This window comes from Cyanistes caeruleus, chromosome 4, assembly GCF_971803275.1.
Source record: "Cyanistes caeruleus chromosome 4, bCyaCae1.hap1.1, whole genome shotgun sequence".
Lineage (NCBI taxonomy): Eukaryota > Metazoa > Chordata > Aves > Passeriformes > Paridae > Cyanistes > Cyanistes caeruleus.
Window position 1 is genome coordinate 47,194,217 of NC_141704.1, and position 12,232 is coordinate 47,206,448.

At 35.8% G+C, this 12,232-nt stretch overlaps 1 protein-coding gene across 9 annotated transcripts in view; it reads right to left on the reverse strand.

Annotated features, from left to right (window-relative positions):
- Positions 1–20: 20 nt before the first annotated feature.
- Positions 21–12,232, reverse strand: part of CNOT2 (CCR4-NOT transcription complex subunit 2) — an 83,339-nt gene continuing 71,127 nt past the window's right edge. For 6 of the 9 annotated variants that reach the window (XM_086884420.1, XM_086884427.1, XM_086884426.1 and 3 more), the window contains 7 exons: positions 11,902–12,022; positions 11,634–11,790; positions 9,820–9,881; positions 9,674–9,723; positions 8,772–8,872; positions 8,053–8,197; positions 21–1,164 (listed from right to left, as the gene is read on the reverse strand). In XM_086884420.1, coding sequence (XP_086740546.1) covers positions 1,078–1,164; positions 8,053–8,197; positions 8,772–8,872; positions 9,674–9,723; positions 9,820–9,881; positions 11,634–11,790; positions 11,902–12,022 — 723 coding nt within the window. In that variant the 3' untranslated portion in view covers positions 21–1,077. The remainder of the gene's footprint in view (positions 1,165–8,052; positions 8,198–8,771; positions 8,873–9,673; positions 9,724–9,819; positions 9,882–11,633; positions 11,791–11,901; positions 12,023–12,232) is intronic. The other 3 variants (XM_086884423.1, XM_086884425.1, XM_086884424.1) reach the window with 1 other exon arrangement.

Genomic DNA, 12,232 nt, shown 5'->3' on the forward strand with positions numbered 1-12,232 from the left:
AATCAAAGTCAACACTGCAGTGAGGAGAGCTTTTCTACTTTATTACAAAGAGAAGAAGCCTTTATGTGGTCAGAAAATACAAGATTGATCTTTTTTTTTTTTTTCTCTTCCTATGAAACGCTGCTGTTCAAACAGCCAGAGTGAATTGTCTCAGTTCACTTCTTTAAGTCCCATCACATTCACTTGGGTATGGATGTCCTTGGCTGCTGAAAATCTGGCCCTTTAGTGCACAGGGCGACAAAGTAGTCCCCTGACCAGCAGTTCCAGAATGTCCCGTTTTCATATATTGCATCCATGCACACCTCCTAAAAATGAGGTACAGCAGGGCAAACATTTTCCAAAATAGATGTCATATATATAATATATACACATTCGTACATACATACCTTTATTCATGTGATGTCCAAAAATTTAAAAAAAATGTACACATTTATTACAAAATCGTAACAAAGACTGGACAGTGTTTTGCTCATTCTGGAAAGATGAAGCTCAGTAATACACAACTCTGGAAACTAACCAGAGACTGTGGCAATATCTTTCTTCTAAACAGTCAGATATTCTTGCATTAAGCTTGGCGAAAACTGCCTTTCAAAAACAGAAGGGGAAGTAAAATGAAGGAAGCAAACCTTGCTCATCTTTCCAAATGAAATACGAGAAGGATCTTCACATAAAAATGCACAAACATTTTTTATTACCAATAGTGCTACAATGAACAATGCAAATTTTGTTGTCTAATTTTTTGTCTTTTTTCTTTTTTTTTGTTTTTACATTTTGGAAAACTAAGTGGTAAACTTTTGTCAGTGTACTCGCTTGTCTTTACAGACCCAAGCTTGTCTGCTGGCAAAAAAGAAAACAGAAACAAAAATTCAGACCCTGCTCAAACTAAAGAAAAACAATTACAAATTTAGTTGTTGGGCAGCACATAATTAGTAAGGCAGGACCTCAAATGGTGACCCTTCGCATGAGCCAATTGCCAGATCCTCAAGGAATTAAAACCAGGATGCCTGAGCCACATCAGTTCTGCAGTTATGTTGAGTATTGTGCTGAGACAGCCATACCCCAAGAAAAGGGAAGTCTTTAGAAGGCTTGCTGAGCAGGGTTGTAGTTGAAGGTTGATGGCAGATGAGGCCTTTCTTCTAATTTGTCATATTCCAGGTGGAACTCCTGCAGTTGAAAAAAAAAAAGGAAAGAAAAAGACAAACTCAAATAAAATAATGTATCATTTACCTGTCAAGATATGGTCTACCAGCCATACTTGAAAAGCAGAAGTACAGAGGAGATCAAGTACTAACATATCCTAAGTTAAACCACAGAACTTTGCTATCTTGAATTCTGTATTTTAAGGAGAAAAAAATCAGTAAGTTACAACAATCCTAAGGCATTACACCTGCAACATGTAGGCTCTCCTATTCTTTTGAATGCTACATGACCCTCAGAATCCTTGTTATAATCTCAAACAATTTTATATATGCTCATACACAAAACACAAATACACAATTGCAGCATGAGCTGAATTATAAACAGAAGTTGTATTTTAACATGTCAGGAGTACAGAGGTTTATTCTGGATGAACCAAAGTTTGGGAATATTTTTATATCACACTACCAGACCAAATAGCTTCATGATGCACCAGGGGAGGTTCACGTTGGATATCAGGGAAGTGTTCAAGAAACAACTGGACTTATTGCTAAGGTCTGTTTGACATGGTGGTAATCAAAGGCTGGATTTGACCTTGGAGGACTTTTCTAACCTAAATGATTCTGTGAAAATGTCCAAACTCACTTCAGCCAAAATTCATCAAAATATTTCTCCACACTTCATACTCGTATTTAAGCCCCAGACCCATCAAACCTGAAATCTTGTATTTTTCAGACCCTTTCATCCGCTTAACTGTGTCTCATCCCTATTTTATCTTCATTCAAGAAACAGGATAAGCAGAAGCTTCAGAACTGTTCTTTAGAGGTAATTCTTGGTAATTCAATAACAAAAACTTTGGATGTGCACAGTAATTTATTTTATCTAACTTGGTGGAGAACCTCAGCAGAACATCATCTGTATCTGCAAAGCAAACTTAGCCTGTTATTTTCACACGGAGATGAAAACACTTAAGTAATGAAGAGATTATTTTAGAATATTCTCCAAAGTGATTAAATTGTATAGTATTTCGGTACACGTAAATCTGTGCTAAATTAATGCAAGAACAGAAATAAAATCTAGGAAATCCAACTCTCAGACCTCTCTTCTTTCAATGAAAAACAAGGTCCATTTAGCATAGAAAAAACATTCAGCATGGTAAGGAAACAGAACAGTGGAAAATGTGAAGCATTCTGTACTCCCCTGAGAATACTGTCCCTAAGACTGAAAAACCCTAGCAAAACCTATGAGAGGTTACAGCCATCTGCACTGAAATGTTGCACATCTGCTTCATCTCTAGTTCCTGCCTCTCTACTCCTACCAAGGATTTTTTTTGGTATTTTTTGGGGTTTTTTTGTTTGTGCAGGTTTTTTTGGTTGATTGTGTTTTGGGGGTTGTATATTTATTTATTTAGGTGGTGTGTTTGTTTGTTTGGACTTTTTTAGGTCATATATACTAAAGTGAATTGTTTCTGGCATTCCTAGTAAGAACTGCATGCCAGTTGGTGTATGTTCTCTTTTTGAGCAGATACACATATGCTGAGACTGAAGAGATGCTACTACCCCCTCGGGTAAGAAGCAAGATCAAAGGGTATAAGTCCATACATGTACTTCGGTGTCAAAGGCTGGATTAGGTTGGGGGGATCTTAGGGGGCCTACAGGAAGGGTTGAGAGAGACTTTTTGCAAAGGCACATAGTGACAGGACAAGGGAAAGTGGCTTTAAACTAAAGAGCAGCAGCATTTAGATTGGGTATTAGAAATAAATTCTTTACTATGAGGGTAGTGAGGCACTGGAACCGGCTACCCAGAGAAGCTGTGGCTACCCCATCCCTGCAAGTGTTTAAAACCAGGTCAGATGGGGCTTTGAGCAATCTGGTCTAGTGGAAAATGTTCTTGTCCATGGTACAGCAGTTGAACTAGATGATCTTTAATGTTTCTTCCAACCCAAATCATTCTATGATTCCATGACCTCCAGTAATTCTGCAGTCATTTTATAATAGAAAAGATACCACTCAAGCTTCCTCTGCCCTTCATGGCTGCCAAAGTTTCTGTCTTTCACATAATCATGGAAGAGCCTGCAGATACTATCAACCAATGGTCAGCTTCAGTCAGTTAACTGAACTTCCACAAGCTCTGCAATGCCTTTGAAACTACCCATGGAAAGTTGCTAATTAAACTGGTAAGATAGAGCAAGAAACCAGACAGGATCAGTATGCTAAAAAAGGGTTTTCCAAACTTAAGGTTGTTGTGAGCCTCTATTGGCAGCGGGAGATGCAAACAAAGTGTCTGGAATGAATGCTCAGGTGGGCTGAGCAATCCTTTGTGTCCCACAAACTGGAAGTCCCTCCTTCAGAAGGAGTATGTTTCCCTACCAAATTTTCTCTAGATGTGAGTTCATCCTTCAAACTGTAATTGACTGCTAAAATTAACAGACTTAAAACAGTCTTCTTGATTTGGATCCCAGTGTCAGTAAAGCTAAAATTCAATATCCAGTAGCATATAAGAACACCTGAAGTTCTATCTAACAACACCTAAAAAATAATTAATTGTCCAGTATTTCTGGAAACTAAAAATCAGTTATTTATTACATAGGGGCAAATACTTACATTACAGGTAAGCTTTACGTTTTTGCTTTTGCCACTGTGCTTTAGGATGCCAACTGCAGCAGTGTTATTATTTAACATAAACAGATAGAAATAAAATGTAAGAATATTCTATTTATCCATTGATAAATGTGTTAAATTGCTTTCTTTTCCACATGGAGGTAATAATTAAAACTTATATCTTTTATTAATTATAATACTGAATGTGTGTGAAAACTTACAGCATGTGTGACACTGAATAAGTTGTTCTATGCAAAGAAAATAAACACTTCTCATGTCATCCTGAAAACTTGCTTTGATAGCAAAGTTAATCAGTCTGTACATGTACAAACAGTAACAGGCAAGGATACCTAAGGTAGGAGAGGATTGCTTAGGATGATCAATAGCAGTTACAGTAAAACTCGACAAAGAAGTCAGCAGAGTAGGTAGTATCCAAAGGACAAAATACCTGGGATTATGTAAATCCATGAGAGCAGAGGGTAGAAATACCATGGCTAGCTTAAAAAAATCAAAATGGAACTTAAAAGTAGCATTTATACTGACTTAAAGATGGAAGCAAAGACCCACTTTAGTGGCTGAGATGAAATCCTATGCTACATCTTTACTGGAATAATAAATTTAACTTTCTAGTAATTATGAAACTATTTCAATTAATACTGATCTTGACAGGATAGGGAATAATTTCATCTGGACAGCAGCCCTGACAAGCAAATAAACACTTAAAAATTTAATATTCTCTCCCATAACAAAATCCATATTTTAGAACTATAACATCAATGTAAAAAGCTTTTAAAATCTTGTACTTAAATTAATTCTCCTTACTGAAAAGTAAGGAGGAGAAATTCAAGCAGCTTACTTCAGATAACTTAAGTCAGGATTTCAGTAAATGTGCAATTGGAGAAAGCACTTTTGGTGTCAGAGCTACTTCCCTTTCTCTCTTATGTCTCCTCAACAGCAGCAAACTACAGCCAAAACCTCAGTGAAAAAAAATCAATGTATTTATCTCAGCATACTTCCCACATGTCATAGGATGAAAAACCATAAACAAACATCCGTAATCCAAATTTGTCTACTTTTTAACTTTGCATTTAAGGTGAATTTAAAGTTTGTCATCCACATTTTTTCACTTTTTACTACCGTATGTCAGAATCAATTTGATTTTATTTCCTAATACTTCAGGAATTCTCATGACTCAGCTACTTTGCTGAATTTCCTTCTTCAGTCTATTATTATCTATTAAGAATATAAAAGTAGAGCCTACAGTTTAATAAAAAAGATTAATATATTATTTGATTTTTCTTGAAGGAAGTTATTCAGCCTTCTTTACTTTCATTAAAACCAATCCAGAACACTAAATCTACTAGATCACAACTAGTTTATGTTTTTACAAACGTTAAGTCTTAAGATTTAGCTGTGTTATCTAAGGCAACCTGCTGTATTTCACTGCAGCAATAGTTCACACTGCAGTGCAATTTAAAATAGGGACAATAAATATGTAAGCTCATAATGCAAAATACACTATGTCTGAAAAGCACAACACATTAGAGTATGTGCTGCCCTGTATTTGAGCACCTACACTAGAACAAGAACCAAATTTATAAAGCACCTTGAAAAATAACTGAATATGCACATATAAGACAGTTATTTACGTGCAAGTATTCCTGTATGCCTGCTTCAAAAAAGGACTAGTGGAACTGTTAAGAAGCAATTATTATTGTGGCCTTCTAAAGACTCGATATTCCCAGCATCCGCTAATAATATAACAGTTATAATAAGAGATTGCAATTTATCAGAATTCCTTTTTATCCAGCTCCTTATATGTCTAATTTCCTGAAATATTTATTAATGCTTCTGCATTTCTTAGAAAAAAATTCCTTGGCCATGCTGCTCTTTGCATGCAAAGCAACACAGTGTTACCAACTACTGCTGTTCTTGTTAGGGTGGGTCTGTGTTAGTCCTCCTCAGAGGAAATGTCTACTCCAGAGATTAATACCAGAGCAACAACAGAGTAACAACATTATGACACAATGCTAAGATTACATGACATGCACCTAAAGTTTGCACTTATTTATCAAAGGTGAAAATGTCACAGAATTACTTCTAGTATGCAACTCCTTTTCCATGCAACAAAAATCTCAATTTGCCCCAAAATCATTCTCTAGCTTCCTGTGATCAATGCTCAATTTGCCTGCTCAAAGTTAAATAAAAATTTCAAAGTAATATTCCCGTTAAATTTTTTTGCATTATGGAATACACAAGCCTAGAAGAAAATATATTATTGCTTCTTGTGGACATTGGTGGGGGGGATAAATAAAATAATCATATTCCTTGTTGCAATACCACTTCAAGTGCAAAACTTTATAAAGTACTATCCCTCTCCTTACTAGCTATCAATTGCTTCTTAATGTTGGGGGGAATTACCTTCAGCATGCAAATAAGAAGAGAAGCTATGTAGATCTTGTGAAAAACCATTCAGAGAACAGCAGTTTTCCTATCTCTCCAGTATCTGAGGAATGCCCAACAGGAGGATAGAGTGTACATCACTCAAGCACTGGAGGCTGAGTTTCAGAATAGCACTCGGGATTCCAAACAGACACAATACGGTCTTAAAAAGTAATGCCAAGCATCAATAGCAGCTGCATACATTTACTACAGTTAGAAAAAGGAGACACTGAAGAGGTTACTATCCTTACACAATGGGCACCACCTCCTCCTAGGAAAAAGAAATGTTGTGTGTCCACACAAGCAAAAACCACAATTCCATTGATATGTGAAACTACACCGGGCTTGTTGCTCAAAAATAAATGGAACACGCTCAGCTGACTCCAGAAAAGAAATCTATTCTTTCAAAACGTAATTACTTCCCCTCTGATGATCTTGGGCAATAATAAAATAGCTTTTCACAGCATCTTGGGGAAACTAAGGAAGTATACCATGCAGCAAATTAATAATTCAAGTAGAAACAAAAACTTTCCTTTTGTTTTTGTTTTGTTTTTGAGGAGTGGTGCTTTTGTTTAGAGGTTTTGGAATTACCTTGCATTTAGGAAAACCATAAAAGCAGGGCTCACCACTAGAACTGTCAGCTACAGGTTCTTGGGTTTTCCTGTGGCAGCAGAAGCAAGGAGTCACACATGCAATTGGACTAAAGAACCTCCCATATCCTTCAGGGGAACTAGAATGTTAATTCCTGAGGGAGTTTGCATCAACTATGCAAAATTACTGGCTGGAGGAAGTGGGGAAGGAAATAAAAAGAGCATGTATCAAGTTATGTCTAGATGGCGAACTGCTGTATAGACAAAAGGACACTAAACTTTACCATCTTTAAAATGGATGTTTCAAAACATATCAACAGACATGTAACTATTTTATGCAATGTTCCCTAATCTCCAAGTGTATAGATACAACTTGCCCACAGAAATGAAATGCCTTTTCAGCAAACAATTCATAAGCTGGGCTGCAGGTGAAAAGATTTCTTACTCTATGAAACAGCCTAAGCACATAGAACCACAAAGTATAGTTACAACATGCTGGAATGACATCTAATGAGTTCAAGGCCTCAAGGTTAATCTGATTTGATGTGTTGTTTTTTTAGAGAAAACAAGAGTGTGATACAGGACCTACAGATTGTCTGACATAGAATATTATTGACAGTATTAATGGACAGAACGGGACAAATAGATTATGACAGCTGGGATGAGAAAAAGCCATAGCTTTCTGATTTTTTAATGCCCTCTTGGTCTACAATATAGAAAAAAAGCATGATGGAAATATGTCTCCTCTTCAGAAGAAGCTATTTATTTCAAAAAACTCTGATTTTCAAACAACAGAGCATGGAATTCCTAAGTATGGTTAAGGAGAGACTGTACCCAAAAACCAGAAAAGCATTCCCTGCACCCATCCCACATCCATTTTAAATTCCTAAGTGAGGTGCGGTGGCATCCTATTTAATTTTCAAAAGCAAAGTAATAAAATATTTGCAAGTATGACTTCTAAAATGTCAAATAATGCTTTCCATTCTTCAAATCTATGCTGTGGGAAGAGCTTTCAATTTTAACCAAACTCCTAAAAGAAGTCTTATGTCCTTCTACCTCCCAAAGAAAACTAGAAATAAGAAAGGCAGCTCCATATTTTCCACAAGCAAGCCAGTGTTTCAGACAACTTTTTCTCTCAGACATCAGAAATTAAGGTAATGAACCTAAATAATAGGAGATTAAAAAGTTTGAGATTTTTGTGAAGATTTTTGTGTTGTACTCTTGTCTTCATAAAAATACATGGCTGACAGATCTAAAATATCTACTCAAGGGAAAAGAGATACCTTAGCTACTTTCCTCCAGTTAAGACAGTCAAAGAAGTAATATGTTCCCCTCTCGTACGTATTGGTTTTCATTGTTGGCTCCATGCCGGGTGCCCTGGTGATCCATACTCGCTCTTCTTTGTGGTATCTCCAATCCCGGTTAAATCTTTCATTTGTAATAGAAAGGAAAAATAATTCTTAGTGTTAGTTATCTGAAATCAACTTAATTAACTAACTTTAAAGGTTTCAATCAGAACTGTACAATGTATTCAAACCCAAACAAAATTTCTACGACATGGTTAAACCTGTGATTTCATACCTCTTCCATATAGTTATTACACCTCAAACTAAAACACACGCATAACTTCAAGTCTGGTAGGTAGTAACAACAAATTCTTTTTATGAGTATTTACTGGTTCTTGTTTTGTTGGTGACAAGTAAGTTACACATTCAATAATGACTGGCACCTGCCATTTTTCCCACATTGCTTCATAATGCAAAATACATGAGATGGGCTTTTGATTTCCACTACAGAAATGTAAAAAAACTGTACAGAATGGCACCAAGGTTGGAGGAGGTATTTTAAAAAAAAGATTTACAGTTCAAGATTGACTAAACTTCTTGCTTTCAATGTTTAGCTTGTTTGGGTGTTCTGTGTTTTGTTTTGTTTTTTAACATCTGCCATTTCATTATTGCAATAGATTAACTCATATAAGACTGACAAAATAGTTTGCACGTACAGCTCTACTGCTGCTAATAGCTGTAATACATCTCCTCCATTCATGTAATAGAGATAAAACAGGAGATCTTCTCCATATCGGCCAAGTTTTATTGCAGCCAGCTGCAAAAGATTGAAGAAAATGAGGATGAAAAATCACAATAGATAAATGTTTTTAAAACACACTACCCCACTTAAATAACACAAGGATACATCCAGAACTTCCATCCTTCTAAGTGTGTTGAAAATGATATTCTAATACAACAGGAGTAATAATTATTAACATAATCTGTTTTTCTTCACCTTTTGTTAACCTTTCCAAGTTAAAGAATACAACAGAAAAATACAGATGTAACAAACCAGCAAGACAGAATTTTCTCCCTGTATTTGTGTATTCCCATCTACTTATTTTATTTGAAAAAACCCAAAAAAACAAGTTCTTGCATGTATTTTCTCCTTTCACATCCTACTAAGTTACACTACTAAAATTTCTTATGCTACTTCTCAATGATCCCTAGAAACAGTTTAAAGAAAACGTATCTCAAAAAAATCCCTTTTCATGTAGATACAGAATCCATCAGATAAATGAGAACACAATTCTGAGCTTATCTCAAGAAGAAATACCTCCATTTAATTTGCTATTTGAATTATATCACAAAATCTTCAACTTCACACAAAGGGCAAACTCTTAAAAACATACTGTGCTTTTTAGCTATTTTTTTGCACGGCCATTCTCTTTTTGTAAGATAAAATGGGTGCTTCATGTGTCCAATCAGCCTGTTAACATACTTCTGCTTCTAGAAAGACTGAGGACATGCAAAAATGGACTGATTTTGAACATTATCTATCTGAAAGAAAATTAAGAAAATTACTGGTAATACATTAACAAAAAATGCACACACACACACACACACACGTACTCACCTTATCCCTAATGTGAATGTTAGTTAAGTATTCAGATGGAACATGGAAGTCTAAAAAAGAATCGGAATTGATGCAACTATTAAGACATGTAAATGAATATAATTTGCAAATATTATTATTGAATTTAATAGTTATTTCTCTCTTACCTATGTCTTGAGGTCGACAAGGTGATGATGCCCATGGGGATGCAAATTTGGGATAAAGATTTCTGAAAGGAGAAGAAAAGCATCTATTTATAAAAATTAACCTCCAAACCAACCAAAGAAAAAAGCCCCTCCATAATCCATTTCAAATACCTAAAAGCTGTCACTAGCTGGGGTGAGAAGGAAGAAGGAAACTAAAGCAGTTATATTTATTTATTTTCTTTTTCATATGTAGAGCAAGGCTGCATTTAAACTGCCTTGGGAAACTACAGGGTCAAGATTTCATTTTGAATCTATCTTTCCTTCAAGTTAGGCACCAGAGGTCCTGGTCTTTTTCAGGTATCCAGTGTTATTATGCTGGGTTTCAATTTAACTAGGAATAGCTGTCACAAAACCTGGTGGGTTCTGATTTATTAGCCTATGATTTAAAAGGGGTGGAAAAAATTATACTGGCAGGTTGCTTTTTAAAACTTACCAGTAAAGATTTTATTCTTCTTCAAAACAGGAGTTAGAAGGGATAATTTAAACCACTGGCAATATATACAGAATTCTAAAATTTTGTTTCTAAAAGAACAGTTATTGTGCTAAGTTTTTATGTCACACAGGTTTTTTTTTCCAACCAAACTACCACACAGGGCAGAAAAATTTGCCTTTTCGTATGTGACATTGTTTTAGTTTTTTAATCAACAATCTAGAGAGCAAGTGAAGAACATTTAACATAAGGAAAGATAGCAGGCCAGCTACCAAGGTCTGCATGGGTTGTTTTCAAAGCTTTTTCTGCGGCATAAAGTAAAACAAGCTTTATAGTACAGGAACTGTCTGCATCCAATGTTAACCCTATCCTCTCCATCCAGGAGCCTAAATATACTATATACAGTAATTAAATACCAGAAATACAGATATCTACAGCATAGCTACTTAGAAAAGCAGAATAGCAAGGAGCTATTTTTCCTGTGCTTGATACCCACATTCATCATGAAAGATGGAAACTATGTATGAATGCTGTCTGGTCTTTGTTTTTTTTAATATAGTAAGTGCAAACCTTAAAATACTTATACTACTCTGTCCATAAGGCTAACACTATATAAATCTGTGATGAAACAAAAAGGTGTGAGATTTTCAGCTGAAAGTCAAAGCACTAGGAATTAGTTTTTTCTCACAACTGCAGGCACCTAAAAGACACCAGTTTTGTCCAAACTGATCTGAGTTCCTTCTGTAAGTAATGGAGAAAGACAGGCACCCTGGGTTGGCTGGTTATTCATCTCACCTGTCTTAAGCACTTCTCCTACCATTAGTGCAGTCACCAACTACTTTTCTCCCCAGTGCCTCTATAGCAAACTAAGATGACTAAAGTAGCTCACTTGGGTGAACTGAGTCACTGAAGTTAACTATAAAAACTACACTTTCATTGAAATTAATCTTCAGTGCATCCTAACACTGCAGGTGTTATGTTCATCATTACACTATATAAATCTAATTTATCCCCAAACTGCTGAGAGTTAACTGCAGCTATCTCCAAGGAATGCTATTATTAGAGAAGGAAAGTATACATTACATTTATAAACAATATAGTCAATTCCTTGAGGAAAGTCCTAAAGAAGTCAAGAGAATAAGAAAAGCCACTAGGTTTACTGAAAGTTTGCCCTGAAGCACAATTCTCTTTGTTATGAAAATTTTATTTTACAGTCATTACATTTTCAAATTTTGTTTGGCAAATTAGCTTGTGGGTTTGATAGGCAAGTGAATTAAGTGAATGGACTGTGAATGACAGTGTAAAAAACCAAAAGTGAAGACAGGATTAAAACCCAGAAACTTACTCAGGAGAGTTGAGATTGAGACCTAGTGTTGTTAAATCACTTCCTAATGCAAGATGTACCATTCCTGGATCTGTCTCTGCTGCCCTGATGAAAGTTAACAAGCCAATCATTCCAAACTGGTCCGTCACCATCCCTTGAGGAATGTTGGTAACCCGACCTGGGCAGGAAGAACAAATTAATTTTCTCCTTTTAAGAAGTGGAGGAATCAACAAGTTTATCTAAATGACTTTCAAAACTTTTAAAGCAGAAAAAGTGGAATGACACATACCATCAGGTAACACCTGGATCCCTTTTTTCTGCTGGTTGTTGTTTTGCGTAGTGGAACTTTTATCTCCAGGAAACTTGGGCCCATCTGTGCTGGATGATGTTTTGCCTGATGTACTCAAATTCTATCAAAAATAATTTGCACAGTTGATATGACGAAAACAAACCAAAACAGAAATACTTATTGACCGTATCTTTTCAGTCGAGCACTCTTAATCCAGTACATCAAGTCACTCCAATAAATGGCATCAAGTTAAAGCCCCTGAGTTCTGCTGACAAACCTTATGTACTATTTACCATTTTCCCAAGTATACCTGTCATACAGAATTACTATT